This window comes from Macaca thibetana, chromosome 20, assembly GCF_024542745.1.
Source record: "Macaca thibetana thibetana isolate TM-01 chromosome 20, ASM2454274v1, whole genome shotgun sequence".
NCBI classification, from domain to species: Eukaryota; Metazoa; Chordata; class Mammalia; order Primates; family Cercopithecidae; genus Macaca; species Macaca thibetana.
Window position 1 is genome coordinate 35,265,174 of NC_065597.1, and position 17,746 is coordinate 35,282,919.

General features: G+C 48.6%; 4 protein-coding genes across 20 annotated transcripts in view; all 4 read right to left on the reverse strand.

Annotated features, from left to right (window-relative positions):
• The window catches only part of LOC126943915 (metallothionein-1F), a 110,393-nt gene that overhangs the window by 7,140 nt on the left and 85,507 nt on the right, over positions 1 to 17,746 (reverse strand). The gene's annotated exons all lie outside the window — the stretch shown is intronic.
• The window catches only part of LOC126943908 (metallothionein-1E), a 339,166-nt gene that overhangs the window by 376 nt on the left and 321,044 nt on the right, over positions 1 to 17,746 (reverse strand). Inside the window, exons 2-3 of the mRNA XM_050773151.1 lie at positions 860 to 958; positions 210 to 275 (exon numbers count right to left, since the gene is read on the reverse strand). Coding sequence (XP_050629108.1) covers positions 210 to 275; positions 860 to 887 — 94 coding nt within the window. The 5' untranslated portion in view covers positions 888 to 958. The remainder of the gene's footprint in view (positions 1 to 209; positions 276 to 859; positions 959 to 17,746) is intronic.
• Positions 7,204 to 8,563, reverse strand: LOC126943924 (metallothionein-1L). Its single transcript, XM_050773170.1, has 3 exons — positions 8,434 to 8,563; positions 7,780 to 7,845; positions 7,204 to 7,435 (listed from the first exon to the last, which is right to left on the reverse strand). Exons 1-3 carry the CDS (start codon positions 8,459 to 8,461, stop codon positions 7,344 to 7,346), a joined length of 186 nt encoding a protein of 61 aa, XP_050629127.1. The 5' UTR covers positions 8,462 to 8,563; the 3' UTR covers positions 7,204 to 7,343.
• LOC126943900 (metallothionein-2) overlaps positions 17,100 to 17,746 on the reverse strand; it is an 894,508-nt gene continuing 893,861 nt past the window's right edge. For all 17 annotated transcript variants that reach the window (XM_050773133.1, XM_050773137.1, XM_050773140.1 and 14 more), the window contains 2 exons: positions 17,536 to 17,601; positions 17,100 to 17,329 (listed from right to left, as the gene is read on the reverse strand). In XM_050773133.1, the coding sequence (XP_050629090.1) occupies positions 17,238 to 17,329; positions 17,536 to 17,601 (158 nt within the window). In that variant the 3' untranslated portion in view covers positions 17,100 to 17,237. The remainder of the gene's footprint in view (positions 17,330 to 17,535; positions 17,602 to 17,746) is intronic.

Genomic DNA, 17,746 nt, shown 5'->3' on the forward strand with positions numbered 1-17,746 from the left:
TAGCGGGTACAGTTGGGGTTTGTGTCCCAAGAGAAAAATGCTTCCCTGCCCCATCTGAACTCAGGGCAGAAAGCATGGAGAGGGAATGACATGGCCAACAGGGGCAAAGAAATCCCAGTTCCCCAGAAGGAAGCACTCAGGGCCAACCTTGAGTTCCCTCCCAATCTTAGCCACAGCCCCCAGATTCCTGGAGATGGCCCCGCACTCACTCTTCTTGCAGGAGGTGCATTTGCACTCTTTGCACTTGCAGGAGCCGGCGCACGTGCAGGAACCACCTGCAAGGAAGAGAAAAACGCAGTGGGCAGTGAGTGAGATGCAGAAGGTACAGCAGTGGGTCAGTGAGTCTTCGGTGCCCCCTCCTCTGTGCAGGGCCAGCCCTCAGAGCTCCTTCCCCACTCAGGACAGAGGAACAGAAGCCCTATGTCCTCTCCACTAACACTGGGAAGGGCAAGCACCCTCCTGTTTACCCCACCAGGAAGGTCGCACGTCCACATCCAACCCAGGAATATTGAGATTGCAAGCCAGAACCTTCTGTCCTGAACCCTGAAGAATCAATGTCTCCAGCCCCCTATCCACACTGATTGCTCAGAACCTGGACAGAGCACTGGGGCCCAGCCAGCAGGACCCTGACCAACTGGGAGATGTGGAGCAGTTCAGCCTTGAGCCTCAGTATCCTTAAGTCTGAGGTAGAGGCCCAGGAAGGAGGGCAGTGCTCTCAGGGGCGTGATCAGGAAGAAAGCACCTAACGAAGTAATGGAGTCCCCGTCGCTCAGAACTTTAAATGCGACCTCCTGAAACCCAGAGACCCCCTGTAATAGGGCTGGGAAACGGGGCTTCCAGGGCCTAGAGCTTCCCTTACCAGTGGCGCAGGAGCAGTTGGGGTCCATTTCGAGCCAAGGAGATGCTGGAGCTCCCACCGGTAAGGCAAAAACGCAGTCAGGCAGTTGGAAAGTGCACTGGAGCCCTGCAGCCGGCTGCTCCATTTATAGACGGAGGTCGGGCCGGGTGCAGAGGCCCAGCTCTGCGCCTGCACCCGGCCCGCTGAGTCCGCTCTGCCGGCGATCCTAGGCTGGGCTGTGCGCAGCAGAAGGGCCGGGCGCACCATCCCCTGAACTCTGAGCGGTGCGCACCGCGGGACCGCCCCTTTGGCGCCTGTTCGCGCGGGATGGGCTGTGCGCCCGGCGGTACGCGGCGTTCCCGAGGTCCAGGCCGCTCTTCCCGGTTTCCCCGAGGTTGCCTTACACCTTCCTCCCGGCGTGTTCCGGGACCCCGGCCTTGACATCGCAGGCGTCTCCTCCCCACCCCTCGCCCCGAAGTTTTCAGCTCGACCTGTCCAGGAGTCCCTGTGCAGCCCTCCTGCTCCCGTCCCGGGATCGGCTGAGTGCGGAGTGGGGAACGTGCGGTAGCTAGCGAGTTGTGTGCAGAACATCCGCCACCGATGTGGCTTTCGTTTCTCCTCGTCTCCCGCCTTGCCTGTCCCTGCCCACACCGCGGTCCCTCGGACCCACTCCTCCGTACACAGTAACACGCGGAACACGAGTCGGCCTCTCTCTCTCTCGTCCATTCGCCCTGCCTGTGAGGATGTACGGGCACATTTATCCAGGTCCTCCTTTGTGTATAAGTCTCCAAGCTTCCCACAGCCTTCGGGCCACAATACCGGATGGCAGTTCTGGACATGCGGGATGTCCCCAAAGAGAGATTACTTCAGATGATATGCAGACCCTGCTTTAAATTAAAAAGCAAGCTGGGCGAGGTGGCGCTTACTGCTGTAGTCCCAGCTACTTGGGAGGATCACTTGAGCCTAGGAGTTCGAGTCCAGCCTGGGCAACATAGGGAGTCAACGTCTCTAAAAAAATAAAAAGCAAGATAAATGGTTGTTTCTCTTCAATATTGCTGATCTCTTCAATATTCCAGGCTCAATGCATAACATTGAGTCTGTACTGGTGTCTTAACCACTTGCTTTGTGATCTTAAAGAAAAATACTATTTATGAACCTGTATTACTAAACAGACGGCTACTACAGAGTTAAAGTAATTGGTTCAAGTCACAGAGCTGAGAAGTTGTCACTGATCTGAATCCAACCAACCCCTCAAGAGAAAGTGTTCATGGATCAAGCCTTCCTTTGGCCCAGGTATGTCATCAGCACTTCTCTCTTGCTGGAAAGCTTCTAAACAATGGCAAGCCACAAGCTCAACCATGTGCAGTGGCAAAAGCAATCCATAAGTGTAATACACACACACACACACACACACACACAAAAAAAAAAACACATTTATAGTTTTCCTGGCTGTCTTCTATGTATGGATAAGACTGATTTTCATTTTTGGAGGTGGAAAAGAGTTTGCTTTTCATACAAATATATTTAAGAAAATATTAATCATTTAAATATAAAATGGTAAGAAAAGTGTGCAGGTGGTAACAGAAATGCCAGTCATTTTATATCTGACATGAGGGAGAGAATCTTCCTTGTAGCTCGATAACCCTGGGTTGAGGATGATTTTATGGGAGCAATGAATGGCTCTCTTTGGACCACATGACATATGTTCATGTGGTAGATGACAATGACAGTATATACAGCTAGGCACTCCAGGCCTGGCTTCTTTGTCTGTAAGTAAATATCCCCCATGCAATGTATAATTATTTTTTAAAAATAATAAAACAATAACTAATATTGTAGAATGCTTGCCAAGCACCATTCCAAGCTCCTCACATGTATAAGATTCTTTCACCTTACAAGCCAGATGCCATTATTATGCTCCTATTACAGGAGACACAGAGAGGTTGTGAGGCACAGCTAAAAGTGATAGAGGTGGGATGTGCACTCATGCATACTGTCTGCACCATCATGCCCTCACCCATTGTATTAGTTTGTTTTCACACTGCTGATAAAGACATACCCAAGACTAGGCAATCTACAAAAGAAAGGGGTTTAATGGACTTACAGGTCCACATGGCTGGGGAGGCCTCACAATCATGCAGAAGGCAAGGAGGAGCAAGTCATGTCTTACATGGACGGGAGCAGGCAAAGAGAGAGCTTGTGCAGGGAAACCTCCATTTTTAAAACCATCAGATCTCATGAGATTCATTCACTATTACGAGGACAGCATGGGAAAGACCTGCCCCCATGATTCAATCACCTCCCACTAGGTTCCTCCCATGACACTTGGGAATTGTGGGAATTACAATTCAAGATGAGATTTGGATAGAAGCCCAGCCAAACCATATCTTTCTGCCTCTGACCCCTCCCAAATCTCACATCCTCACATTTTGAAACCAATCATGCCCTCCCAACAGTCCCCCAAAGTCTCAACTCACTTCAACATTAACTCAGAAGTCCACAGTCTAAAGTATTATCTGAGACAAGGCAAGTCCCTTCTGCCTATGAGCCTGAAAAATCAAAAGCAAGTTAGTTACTTCCTAGATACAATGGTAGTACAGGCATTGGGTAAATACAGCAATTTCAAATGGGAGACATTGGCCAAAATGTTTTGGGGCTACAGGCCCCATAAAAGTCCAAAATCCAGCAGGACAGTCAAATCTTAGAGCTCCAAAGTGGTCTCCTTTGACTCCATGTCTCATATCCAGGTCACGTTGATGCAAGAGGTGGGTTCCCAAGGTCTTGGGCAGCTCTGCCCCTGTGGCTTTACAGCTCCCCTCCTGGTTGCTTATATGGCTGGCATTGAGTGTCTGTGGCTTTTCCAGGCACATGGTGCAAGCTGTTGGTGGATCTACCATTCTGGGGTCTGGAGGACTGGAGCTGGCCTTCTTCTCACAGCTCCACTAGGCAGTGCCCCAGTAGGTCCTCTGTGTGAGGGCTCTGACCCCACATTCTCTTCCACACTGCCCTAGCAGAGGTCCTCCATGAGGGCCCCACGCCTACAACAAACTTCTGCATTTCCATACAACTTCTGAAATCTAGGCAGAGGTTCCCAATTCCTGACTTCTGTGCACTCACGGGCTCAACATTATGTGGAAGCTGCCAAGGCTTGGGGCTTGCACCTTCTGAAGCCACAGCCAGAGCTTTACATTGGCCCCTTTTAGCCATGGCTGGAGTGGCTAGGATGCAGGGCACCAAGTCCCTAGGCTGCACACAGCACAGGGACCCTAGACCTAGCCCATGAAACCACTTTTTCCTCCTAGGCCTTTGGGCCTGTGATGGGAGGGGCTGCCGTGAAGTCCTCTGACATGCCCTGGACACATTTTCCCCATTGTCTTGGGGATTAACATTCTGCTCCTTGTTATTTATGCAAATTTTGGCAGCCAGCTTGAATTTCTCCTCAGAAAAGGGTTTTTTTTTTTTTTCTATTGCATTGTCAGGCTGCAAATTTTCCAAGCTTTTATGCTTTGTTCCTCTTATAATTCTGAATGCCTTTAACAGCACCCAAGTCACCTCTTGAATGTTTTGCTGCTTAGAAATTTCTTCCATCAGATGCCGTAAATCATCTTTCTCAAGCTCAAAGTTCCACATATCTCTAGGGCAAAGGCAAAATGCCACCAGTTTCTTTGCTAAAACACAACAAAAGTCACCTTTGCTCCAATTCCCAACAAGTTCCTCATTTCCGTATAAGACCACCTCAGCCTGGACTTTATTGTCCATATCGCTGTCAGCATTTTGGGCAAAGCCATTCAACAAGTCTCTAGGAAGTTCCAAACTTTCCCACATTTTCCTGTCTTCTGAGCCCTCCAAACTCTTCTAACTCTTACCTGTTACCCAGTTCCAAAGTTGCTTTTTTTTCTCTTTCAAAGATGAGACTCTCACTTTTTTTGTTTTTTGGTGGTGAAGTAGGCTGTGAACCAGGACTGCCTGACACCAAAACCCATGCCCTAGGCTCAGGCTGCCTTCTGAAATCTCTTCACAGGGAAACAGAGAGGTCAGTGGCCCTGACCTCTAGGCCAAGAGACTCATCTTCCTCTTTGATTGAACATCAAATAGGATTCTATCCACATAGCCAGGGGGGACTAATCACTGGCTTTAATTACAAGTCAGCTAGGGCCTCACTCTTTCCTAATGAGCACTCCCCACACTCCCCAAACTGAGGGATCTGCTATCACTCCTGCGTGGGCAAACGGGAACATCTGCAACCCATGATTACACACACCGCATCGTGCTTGGAAAATGCTCGGCTCTTCCCTCCACAGCCCCAGTCACTTTGATGGATTGACATAGTCAAGGGCTGAAATTTGGAAGGGAAAATTCAGCTTGAGCTTGGGCAGAACTTTCAAAGATTCAGAGCCAAGTCACAACAGGGAACTCTCAGGTGTCAGCAAGTGTCCTGTGACTCTGGGCAGGCTAATTCTCTTTTTCTTTCTCTCTCTCTCTCTCTCTCTCTTTTTGAGACAGAGTCTTGCTGTATTAACCAGGCTGGAGTGCAGTGTCAAGATCTCTGCTCATGGCAACGTTCACCTCCTGGGCTCAAGCGATCCGCCCACCTTACCCACCCTCTCTCACCCCCCACCCGAGTAACTGGGAGTACAGGCGCACATCACCAAGCCCAATTACACTTTGCATTTGTTGTAGAGACAAGTTTCGCTGTGTGCCACGGCTGGTCTCGAACTCCTGAGGTCAAGCAATCTGCTGGCCTCACCCTCCCAAAGTGCTAGGGTTACAGGCTTGAGCCACTGCCCTCAGCCCAGCTGATGGTATCCTTGTGAGGTTTTCATGGCCAGTGCAGATGAAAGTGTGTGGTTCACACAATGGCACCAGTCCATCGTTTCTAGTCTGTAGTGTACATCACTCATGAACATATGTGCAGAGTTTGTAAATCTTCAAGTTTTCTGTTACTTTTTTTTTTTTTTTTTTTTTTTTTTTTTTGAGATGGAGTCTTGTTCTGTCACCCAGGCTGGAGTGCAGTGGCAGGGTCTCAGCTCATTGCAACCTCCACCTCCCGGGTTCAAGCGATTCTCCTGCCCCAGCCTCCTGAGTAGCTGGGATTACAGGTTCCTGCCACCAAGCCCAGCTAATTTTTGTATTTTTAGTAGCGACGGGGTTTCACCGTGTTGTCCAGGCTGGTCTCAAGATCCTGACCTCTGGTGATCCGCCTGCCTCGGCCTCTCAAAGTGCTGGGATTACAGGCATGAGACACTGTGCCCGGCCAATTTTTCTGTTACTTCTTTATGCATTTATTGAATTCTTTCCTGTTAAATGTGAAAAATTGTGTTTTGAATTTTGTGTTTGATTTCATTTTCTCCATAATTGACATAATTATATTTATCTTCCCACCTAAGAGGAAGCATCCTCCACCACACCGCTCAGCAGGACAGTTTACTCATCAACTTGCCATGGTTTTTGCCAAAGCCAAGATTTTGAAGTAAGTGTCAATCTGGAGCACCAAGGCTCAGGCCATGCAGCCTTCCCCAGCCTCATTGTCACTTGGTGTCTGCGGTCAGGAGTTGGGGAGCAGGTAGCAACATCCCAGCCTTGGGATGGCTTCCCTTTTCTTCTTTGTAACCAGATTTTTGAAACATTGTTAGTTTATTTTTATTTTACTTTTTTTTTTTTTTTGAGATAGAGCCTCATTCCATCGCCCAGACTGAAATGCATTGGCATGATCTTGGCTCACGGCAACCTCCGCCTCCCGGGCTCAACTAATCTTCTCACCTCAGCCTCCCAAGTAGCTGGGACTATGCCAGGCTAAAATTGCTAGTTTCATCAGGCTCTGATCCACAATGGCCTTTTGCTATCAGCCTCTTGAGAAATCTCTCTCTTTTTGTATAAATAACAAAGTTTTAAAAATGTATTTTCTGAAATCAGTGTTTTACACACCAAAATTTAAAAAAAGGTTTATGTCTGGGAAGCATAGGTAGTAAAAAGTTCCTTCACCACGGAGTCTGAGAAGCCCGGTGTGGGAATCAAGCAGCTGACGAATTGGGTTCCACCCCTGTCATCTCTTTGAAGCCTAAAATCTGATGAGGAAACTGAAATTGGGTAGGGAAATCAGAAAATAAAAATGAGAGATGGAGAAGTTTCTGTGCCACATTTGATACGACCAGAGGTGATCATGGATGTCCCCCCATTATGATCTGGTACAGTGCAATTCCATTTTCTAGAAGATGAAGCTCAGTGAGGTAACCTGGCTTGCCTGAAGGCGCTCAGATTGTTAGCGACTCAGATTTCCATCCAGAGCCCGGGTCTCTCAACTCCTGGTTCAATCTCTAACCCTGGTCCATTAATTCGAAGTCACACAAAGGAAAGGAGAGTCACAATCAAGTCAAAACTGTTTTATTGTCATTTACATATTTAATAGAAAAACGAATGTAGCAAATGGCTCAGGGTTGTATAAAAAAAAAAATCCAGGTTTGTACAGGTTTCTCTATTTACATCTGGGAGCAGAGCTGTCCCCACATCAGGCACAGCAGCTGCACTTCTCCGATGCCCCTTTGCAGATGCAGCCCTGGGCACACTTGGCACAGCCCATGGGGCAGCAGGAGCAGCAGCCTGGGCAAAAAGGGAGAGTGAAAGGTCAGAGCAGACTCAATCAGGCACCTCCCTGTGTCAACAGCAGGCCTGGCTCGAGGTCAGACTCCAAACCTGGAGGATGTCTTTTTAGGTTGGCACAGCTCTGTTCTGAGACCACAGGTGGTACCTTTGGGGTTTGTGTCTCAATAGAAATAGGCTGCCCTGCCACATTCGAACTCAGAGCAGAAAGCCTGGAGAGGGAATGACATGGCCAACAGGGGCAAAGAAAGGCGTTCCCCAGAAGCGTGCACTCCAGGCCAGCCTTGGGTTCCCTCCCAAGTTTAGCCACAGTGCCAGATTCCTGGAGATGGCCCCACACTCACTCTTCTTGCACGAGGTGCATTTGCACTCTTTGCACTTGCAGGAGCTGGCACAGGAGCAGGAGGCCCCTGGAAGGAAGAGATAAAGGCAGTGAGCAGTGAGTGAGATGCACAAGGTACAGCAGTGGGTCATTGAGCCTCCAGTGCACCATCCTCTGTGCAGGGCCAGCCCTCAGAGCTCCTTTCCCACTCAGGACAGAGGGAGACAAGCCCCACGTCCTCTCCACTCATGCTGGGAAGGGCAAGCACCCTCCTGTTTTACCCCACCATGAAGGTCCCAGATGCACACACAACCCAGGAAGACTCGGACTGGGGCGCAAAACCTCCTGTCCTGAATCTCAAAGACGCAGTGTTTCCTGCCTCCCACCCACCCTGCTTGCTCAGAGCCTGGACAGAGCATTGGGGCTTGGCCAGCAGCCCCCTGACCAACCAGGTGACGTGGAACAGGGCAGCCTTGAGCCTCAGAACACTCAGCTGTGACACAGAGGCACAGTGAGGAGCGCAATGCTCTCAGGAGCTATTCCAAGGAGAAAGTACTGGACGAAGTAAAGGGTCCCCTTCTGCTCAGAGCTCAAAATGCGACCTCCTCAAACGCAGGGACACTGTACTGTGGCTGGGAATTGGGCATTCCCAGGCGCAGAGCCGGGCTTCCCTTACCAGTGGCGCAGGAGCAGTTGGGGTCCATTTCCAGCCAAGAGAGGAGGGGAGAGGCGAAGAGGGCGTCAGGCAGCTGGAAGGCGCATTGGAGCCTGGAGCCGGCTGCTCCCTCTGCAGGCGGAGATGGGACCGTACGCAGAGGCCCCGCCCGGCGCTTGCACCCGCCCCGCTGAGTCTCGGCCTCCTGTGGGTACAGGGCGGAACTGTGAGCAGCAGGCGGGCCGGGCGCAAGGTGTGCGCCGCGGGTGTCTTGTTTGGCGCTCGCTCGCTCGCTCAGGCCTGTGCACCCGCTCGTCCGCGGCGCTCCTGCCGTCCTGCTCCCCACAACTTCTCCATTTTCCGCATTTCCTTGTGGTTGCTGGACATCCCAGTCCCCGAGCGTTCCGGGAACCCAGCCTCTGGTGGTCGCAATATTCTCACCCCCACCACCCCATCTGCGGTATTTCGCCTTTCCTGGAGCCGGTGTGCAACCCCAGCTTCGTCCCTGGATAGGCCTGAGCCGGCGAGCGCGGCGAGGGAGTTGTGTGCAGAGAACAGTCATGGATGTGACCCTTGCTTTCTGCCCTCCTGCCCTCTAGCACTGCCTGTTATTATCTCCACCATGGTCCTTCTGCCACTTTCTCTTGAGCCCAGCAACAGGGTGGAGGCGAGCCCACCCTTCCATTCCTCATGCCTGAGCAGTTGTATGGGCACATTTGTCTGGGGCCTCCTTTACACAAAATTCTGCAGGGGCTCCTCCAAAGCCTAGCGTGCCCACCCAACTCCAGGAGAGTAGTCCTGAAAATATGGAGTGCCCCCAAGGGCGGGATCTGCTTAGGTGACTCCAGACCCGGAGGATGCAGAATCTGTGTTCAATAAGAATATTTAGGCCGGGCGCGGTGGCTCAAGCCTGTAATCCCAGCACTTTGGGAGGCCGAGACGGGCGGATCACGACGTCAGGAGTTCGAGACCATCCTGGCTAACACGGTGAAACCCCGTCTCTACTAAAAAATACAAAAAACTAGCCGGGCGAGGTGGTGGGCGCCTGTAGTCCCAGCTACTCGGGAGGCTGAGGCAGGAGAATGGCGTAAAAACCCGGGAGGCGGAGCTTGCAGTGAGCTGAGATCCGGCCACTGCACTCCAGCCTGGGTGACACAGCAAGACTCCGTCTCAAAAAAAAAAAAAAAAAGAATATTTACCTTTCAATTTTCCTATTATGCAACAATCTGCGTGAGTCTGTTTAATCATTTTAGTTTTTTGAACCCTCTCAAGAACAATAAAAGAGAAATACTATTCTAAACACGTTTTTCCTATGGAAAAACTAAGGCACAAAGAGCCTTAGTAACTTGCCCAAAGTTATGGCTCTATGAAATGGTGCTATGCTACCTGAATCCAGTCAGCTTCCCAAGAGGAGGAAAGAAAACATAAGGATTTCTTTTGGCCAAGATACGTCTGCAACACCACTGTGCTGCTTAAAATTATTATTATTATCATTATTTTGAAACAGGGTCTCACTCTGTCATCCAGGCTGGAGTTCAGTGATGAGATCATGGCTCACTGCAGCCTCAATCTCCTGGGCTCAATCTATCCTCCCACCTCAGCCTCCCAAGTAGCTGGAACTACAGGTGCAGGCCATGTCATGCCTGGCTAATTTTTTGCTTTTTTTTTTTTTTTTTTTTTTGGTAGACACAAGATTTCATCATGTTGCTCAGTCAGGCTGGTCTCAAACTCCTGGGCTCAAGTGATCCACCTGCCTTGGTCTTCCAAACTGCTGGGATTACAGGCATGAGCCCCTGTGCAGGTCTGCTTGAACTTTTTAAATCAGGGGCGGAGCGCGGTGGCTCACATCTGTAATCCCAGCACTTTGGGAGGCCGAGGCGGGCAGATCACGAGGTCAGGAGATTGAGACCATCCTGGCTAACATGGTGAAACCCCATCTGTACTAAAAAAATACAAAACATTAGCCAGGCATGGTGGCTGGCACCTGTAGTCCCAGCTACTCGGGAGGCTGAGGCAGGAGAATGGCGTGAACCCAGGAGGGGGAAGCTTGCAGTGAGCCCAGATCACGCCACTGCACTCTAGCCTGGGTGACAGAGTGAGACTCCGTCTCAAGAAAAAAAAAGAAAGAAAGAAATTTTTTAATCGGGGAGAAGCGTCTCTCTCAACCCTGGACAGCTTGCAAAGTGATGGAGATGGGAAATTTATTAAATATGTATATATACACGAAATACACATTAGAGTAATCTATGTCTATAAGTAAGACTGATTCTTGATTTTAGCACTGGTGAAAACTTTGCTTTCATTTAAATATATGTGATGATTAGTTTTATGTGTCAACTTGGCTAGGCAAAGTGTCCAGCTCCTTGGTCAAACACCAGCCTAGATATTGCGGCAAAGTTATTTTTTAAGATGTGATTAAGGTCGGGCGCGGTGGCTCAAGCCTGTAATCCCAGCACTTTGGGAGGCCGAGACGGGCGGATCAGAAGGTCAGGAGATTGAGACCATCCTGGCTAACACAGTGAAACCCCGTCTCTACTAAAAAATACAAAAAACTAGCCGGGCGAGGTGGCGGGCACCTGTAGTCCCAGCTACTCGGGAGGCTGAGGCAGGAGAATGGCGTAAACCCAGCAGGCGGAGCTTGCATTGAGCTGAGATCCGGCCACTGCACTCCAGACCGGGCAACAGAGTGAGACTCCGTCTCGAAAAAAAAAAAAAAGATGTGATTAACATTTAAATCAGTAGTCTTTGAGTAAAACAGATGTCAGAGGGGATTTATCAAGTGTTACCTGCCCATTCAACCTGGGAGTGTCCAGAGGATACCACTTTCACCACATCTATGAGAAATAAATTTGTGAGGGGCACCTACCATCCTGGAAGAGCTGTGTGGTCACTCTTTTTTGCAGGTAGAAATTCAGTGGAAACTGCTGCCGCTAAATTGGGAACCCTAAATGCAATGGCGATAATTTGGTCCCAGTGTGGCAGGGGCCAAGCAACAGCACTTAATTGCCAAAGGCAGCATGGGCCTGGTTGTTGTCATGGATGGCACAGTGAAAGCAGAATAGTATGACTTGCAGGCCAGGAGCAGTGGCTCACGCCTATAATCCTAGCACTTTGTGGGGCTGAGGCAGGTGGATCACTTGAGCTCAGGAGTTTGAGACCAGCCTGGCGAACATGGCAAAAGCCTGTCTCTACCCCTCCAAACATACAAAAATCAGCTGGATGTGTTGGTGCCTGCCTGTAGTTGTAGCTACTTTGGGGGCTGAGGTGGGAGGACCACTTGAGCCTTGGAGGTCGAGGCTGCAGTGTGCCATGACACTGCTCTCCAGCCTTGGACAACAGAGCGAGACCCTCTCTCAAATAAAAAGAATAATATGATTCACAGAGACCTGTGGTGTTGGCTAGTTGATCATGGTGGTCGTACGAGCAAACAGAGGAGTCAGCCTACAAAAATCTTACTCATCTGTAGAATCAAAATATCTATTTCCTGTCCCCATGACTTTATGCTTTGCTGGTCTCAAGGTATTAGTTCCAAAAGGAGGAATGCTTCCTTGGGAGACACAGTGATTCCATCAAACTGGAAGTTTTGAGTTCCCACCAGGCCACATTGAGTCCTCAGACTTCTGTATCAACAGGCAAAGAGGCTGGGCACTGTGGCTTACACCTGTAATCCCAGCACTTTGGGAGGCCAAGGTGGGTGGATCACCTGAGGTCAGGAGCTTGAGACCAGCCTGACCAACATGGAGAAACCCCATCTTTACTAAAAATACAAAATTAGCCAGGCGTGGTGGCGCGTGCCTATAATCCCAGCTACTCAGGAGGCAAGTCAGGAGAATTGCTTGAACCTGGGAGGCGGAGGTTGCGGTGAGCTGAGATCACGCCATTGCACTTCAGCCTAGGGAACAAGAGCGAAACTCCATCTCAAAAAAAAAAAAAAAAAAAAGAAAGAAAGAAAAGAAAAGAAAAGAAACAACAACAACAACAACAACAACAAAAAAAACAGGCAAAGAAAGGAGTCACTATTCTGGCTAGGGTGATTGTGGTTACTTCTTTGTAATCACAATCTCTGCAATGGAGGTAAGGAGGAGGATGTCTGGAATACAAGAGATCCCTTAGGGTGTCTCTTATTATTACCATGTCCTGTGATTGAAGCCAGTGGAAACATCCCAACTGGGACAGGAATGCATGGCCCAGACCCTTCCAGAATGAAGGTTTAGGTCACCCCACCAAGTAAAGAACCACCATTGATTGAGGTGTTTGCTGAAACAAGAGGTTTACACCTCTTTTAGGTTGTAAAAGAAGGAAGCTATAAATAGCAGCTATGACCATGTGACCAGTTACAGGTATGGAAATGAGGAATGTCATTGTTATGGGTATTTCTTCATTATGTTGTTATAACTGTGTGTGTGTGTGTGTGCGCGCATGTGCGGCAAATATTTTTGTTTTCTTCCGTCTCTTATCCCATTGTCATATAACAGGGGACGTATTAACCTTACATCACAATATTTAAGTATTGCTAACTTTATATCATACTATTTAGGTTATAGGATGTCAAGGAACATGCCTCAAGGATTTTGCAATCAGTTTTGGGAAGAGAGTTTGTGTAATTTCAGGCATACACAGGACAGTTGCCTCACGTTAGGTGGAGGTATGACCTTGTTTTAACATTAAGTATAGTTTAAGGAGATGTTTATGTCTGCCAAATTAACAAGTGGTGGACTGCAATGGTTAGTTTTATGAGTCAACTTAGCTAGGTTATCATACCCAGTTGCTTGGTCAAACACTAATGTAGATGTTGCTGTGAAAGTGTTTTTTTAGATCTGATTACCATTTAAATCAGTAGGTTTTGGCTGGGCGCAGTAGCTCATGCCTGTAATCTCAGCATTTTGGGAGGCTGAGGTGGGTGCATCACTTGAGGCCAGGAGTTAGATAATATGGTGAAACCCTTTCCCTATTAAAAATACAAAAATTAGCCGCTTAATCTGTTAAATAAAACACAAAAATTACCTGCTCTTTGAAAAATACAGAAATTAGCGTGGTGGTGCATACCTGTGATCCCAGCTATTTGGGAGGCTGAGGCAGGAGAATTGCTTGAAACCAGAAGGCAGAGGTTGCAATGAGCTGATATCGCACCACTGCACTCTGGCCTGGGTGACAGAGTGAGACTCTGTTGCAAAAAATAAAATAAATCAATACATTTTGAGTAAAGCAGATTACTCATCATTATGTGTGTGGGCCTCATCCAATCAGTTGAAGGCCTGAAGAGGAAAAACTGAGACTGAGGTCCCTGGAAGAGAAAGGAATTCTACCTGTAGACCACCTTCAGATGAAAGACTATAATAACAACTTCTAACAGAATTCCCATGCTGCCAGCCAGCCTTGCAAATTTTAGACCAGCCATCCCCACAATCACATCGGCTAATTTCTTAAAGCTTTCTTTTTATCACTATCTATCTAGGGACATTTTATTGGTTCTGTGTCTTGGGGGAAACCATGAGTAATACAAATGCATGTTGGAAAATATGAATCATTTAAAGGAGAATTGTTAAGTAAAATTGTGATGTAGGTGGTAGCAGATATGGCAGGCATCCATTTGTATGTGCCACAAGGGCATGGACTATCCTGCTCATGGTTTTCTGTATCCAGTGCTGATCACAATTTCATGGGAAGACTGAAGACTCTCTGGACCACAGTTAACATGCTCAGGTAGTTGATGAGGAATGTAGAGGTCTCATGGCTGGGAACAGCAGGCCTGGCTTATTGGTCTGGAGGTAGAAAAACGTCCCTATGCTATGAATAAAGATAATAAAATTATAGCTAGGTTGTGCATAGTGGCTCATGTCTGTAATCCCAGCACTTTGGGAGCCCGAGGCTAGCGGATCACTTGAGCCCAGAAGTTCAAGACCAGCCTGTCCAACATGATGAAACCCCATTGCTACTAAAAATATAAAAATTAGCCAGGTGGGATGGCATGTGCCTGTAGTCACAGCTACTCAACAGGATGAGATGGGAGGATCACCTGAGCCCAGGAGGTGCAGGTTGCAGTGAGCTGGGATCACCCCACTACACTCCAGCCAGGGTGACAGGGTAAGACTTTGTCTCAAAAAAAAAATAAAATAAAATAAAATAAAATAAAATAAAATAAAATAGGCCGGGCGCGGTGGCTCACGCCTGTAATCCCAGCACTTTGGGAGGCCGAGGCGGGCGGATCACAAGGTCAGGAGATCGAGACCACGGTGAAACCCCGTCTCTACTGAAAATACAAAAAATTAGCCGGGCGCGGTTGTGGGCGCCTGTAGTCCCAGCTACTCGGGAGGCTGAGGCAGGAGAATGGCGTGAACCCGGGAGGCGGAGCTTGCAGTGAGCCGAGATCGCGCCACTGCACTCCAGCCTGGGCTGGGCAACAGAGCGAGACTCCGTCTCAAAAAAAAAAAAAAAAATAATAATAATAATAATAATAAAAATAAAATAAAATAACAAAATAAAATAAAATCATAGCTAATATTGTAGTCTGCTTGATACATGGCAAGTGCTATTCTAAGTTCTTTGCATGTATTAAGTCATTTGCTGTCACCAGCCAGACCCTATTATTCAGCCTATCTTACAGTGGAGGAGACTGAGCCACAGAGAGGTTGTGTCACTCAGGTATAAGTGACAGAGCTAGGTTTTGCAGCCATGCATGCTGACTGCATCTTAATGCCCTCAACCACCACCCTGTGTCACCATGTTCCGTGAAAAACAAGGACACTGAAAATCTGGTAGTGAGGCAGCAGTAGAAGGAGCGCTGAGCTGAGGTCACATAGCTCTGTGACCTCTCTTGGCCTCAGTATGCCACCTCTCAAGCCAGGGACACAAATGGGCTAACTGACCAAGGGCTGACCCAGCTCTGAACTCTGAGAGACAGGGCTTAGAGCCCAGTGACATCATGATCTGCCAACTGTAGCCAAGATGAGAGACCAGCTATAGTGAAAGTTCCGGCCTCTGACTTCTAAGCTGTGTGACCTTGGGCAGGTTGCTTAACTACTCTGGAAGATGACATAATCAGTTTCGTCCCTGCACGTTCACTCTTTCACTGGCTCATGGGGTGTTCAAATGATAGGAACAATGAGAATGGTTCTTACGTTTGTTCAAATGCTGTGGCAGCATCTTAATCCCAGAGGGCTTTGTGCAGGAAGTCATCCACCCTCCCCCAGGTACACAGTCAGGAAAACTTCATTCCACGCCCCAGCCTCCAACCCAGACTAATTCTTCCCAGACCCGTTTTTCCCCAAGAGCTTATCAAGAGAGATTCTGTCTCCAACAAAGTCCATGTAAACAGAATGATCCTAATGGTTATTAAACCCTAGCCAGGAGCCAGGCCAAGATCTCACTTAATCCATAAATAGGGATACCATCTTTTTTCTACAGATGAGGAAATTGAGGCTCAGAGAGGTTGAGTGACTCGCCCAGGCCACACAGCCAGTAAGTGGTAAAGTGGGCTGTGAACTAGGACTGCCTGACATGAAAACCCATGCCCTTGGCACAGGCTGCCTTCTAAAACTCTCTCTATAAGGAGCACCTTCAGGCAAGTGTGCTCCTGATTCCTGGGCCAAGGGACTCATCGTCCTCTTTGACTGAACTTCAAATAACATTCCCTCCACATAGCCAGGGGCCTAACCGTTGGCTTTAATTACAAGTCACTCAGAGCTTCACTCCTTTCTAATGAGCGGCACCACACCCTCTAAACTGCTGAATGCCATCACCCCTGCGTGGGCAGACAGGAAGAACTTCATCTGCAACCCGTGATCACACACACTGCATCTTGCTGGGAACATGCTGGGCATTTCCCTCCACATCCCCAGCCACTTTGCTGGTTTAAGTAGCCAACGGCTGAAATTTGAGAGAAGTAATTTCAGCCTGACCTTGGGAGGAACTTACAAAGATTCAGAACCAAGGCAAAACGGGGAGCTCTCAGGGGTCTGAAAGTGTCCTGTCAGTGACACTGGGCAGGACAAGCCTGATGGTTCCTTGTGGGGATGTCTGGATCAGTGCTGCTCAGGGTGTGCCAGCCACACACTGGGGCTAGTCTGAGAACTGTTACCAGGATGCAACACACAACTTTGGACAAATGTGTAGTGTTGATCATTCTTTTATTTTTCCTATGTTAATTTGTTCTCCATATATTTGTTGAACATTTCCTGTTGAATCTAAAAAACGGTCTTTGTATTTTGTGTCCTTTAAGCATTCATTTTCTTATTAACTCATTATTTTACCAGAGTTTAGGTCTGTGACTAATGGAAAACAAAACTGGTCATTCACCACAGGGAGTTTGGGAAACCGGATGTCAGATTCTAGCCACTGGGGAGCTGGATTTCACCCTCTGTAGTCACTTTCAAGTCTAAAATCCCACGAAGAACTGAAGTTGGGCAGGGAAATCAGAAAGTGAAAATGAGGAATGGAGAAGTTTCTGTGCCATATTTGACATGAAACTGAAAGTGATCACGTATGTGTCCCTCCTGCCCCCATACGATCTGGCTCAACGCCATTCAGTTTTACAGAAGATGAAGTTCAGTGCGGTAGCCTGGCTTGCTAGAATGCACTCTTTCTTAGCGGCTCACATTTCCATCCACAGCCCAGGTAGAGCCCTCTCAGTTCCATCGCTCAACCCAGTCCATTATTTTTAAGGCATATAAAGGAAACCAGAGGCAGAATCACGTCAAAGCTGTTTTATTATCATTCATATTATTTCATAGAAAAAGGAATGCAGCAAACGATCAGGGTTGTACATAAAAAAATCCAGGTTTGTAGAGGTCGCATTATTTACATCTGGGAGCAGGGCTGTCCCAGCATCAGGCGCAGCAGTTGCACTTGTCCGACGCCCCTTTGCAGATGCAGCCCTGGGCACACTTGGCACAGCCCACAGGGCAGCAGGAGCAGCAGCCTGGAGGCAGAGAGGAGGCGGCAGAGATGAGTACTAGGGACACAGGGAATAAGGATTCCTGCTTTCCCTGATAAGGATCACTGAGGAGGCAACAACTTCCGCGTAATGGGGCATCCCCAGACTGCTTTCATTCCCCTGAGGATGGTGGAGAGGGGACAGGCTGGGAGGACAGTGAGGGGTTAGAGGAAAGAGAGAATCCCACTTACTTTTCTTGCAGGAGGTGCATTTGCACTCTTTGCACTTGCAGGAGCCGGCGCAGGTGCAGGAGTCACCTGCAAGGAGAAAAGACAGAGGTGATAACGGTCCCTGGATACCTGAACGTGGGACGGCGTGCTAAGAGCCCGGGGCAGAGTTCCTCTGTCCACAACCGATTCCTGGGAACTTGAGCAAGCCATTAACTCAGATCTCCTTAACGGT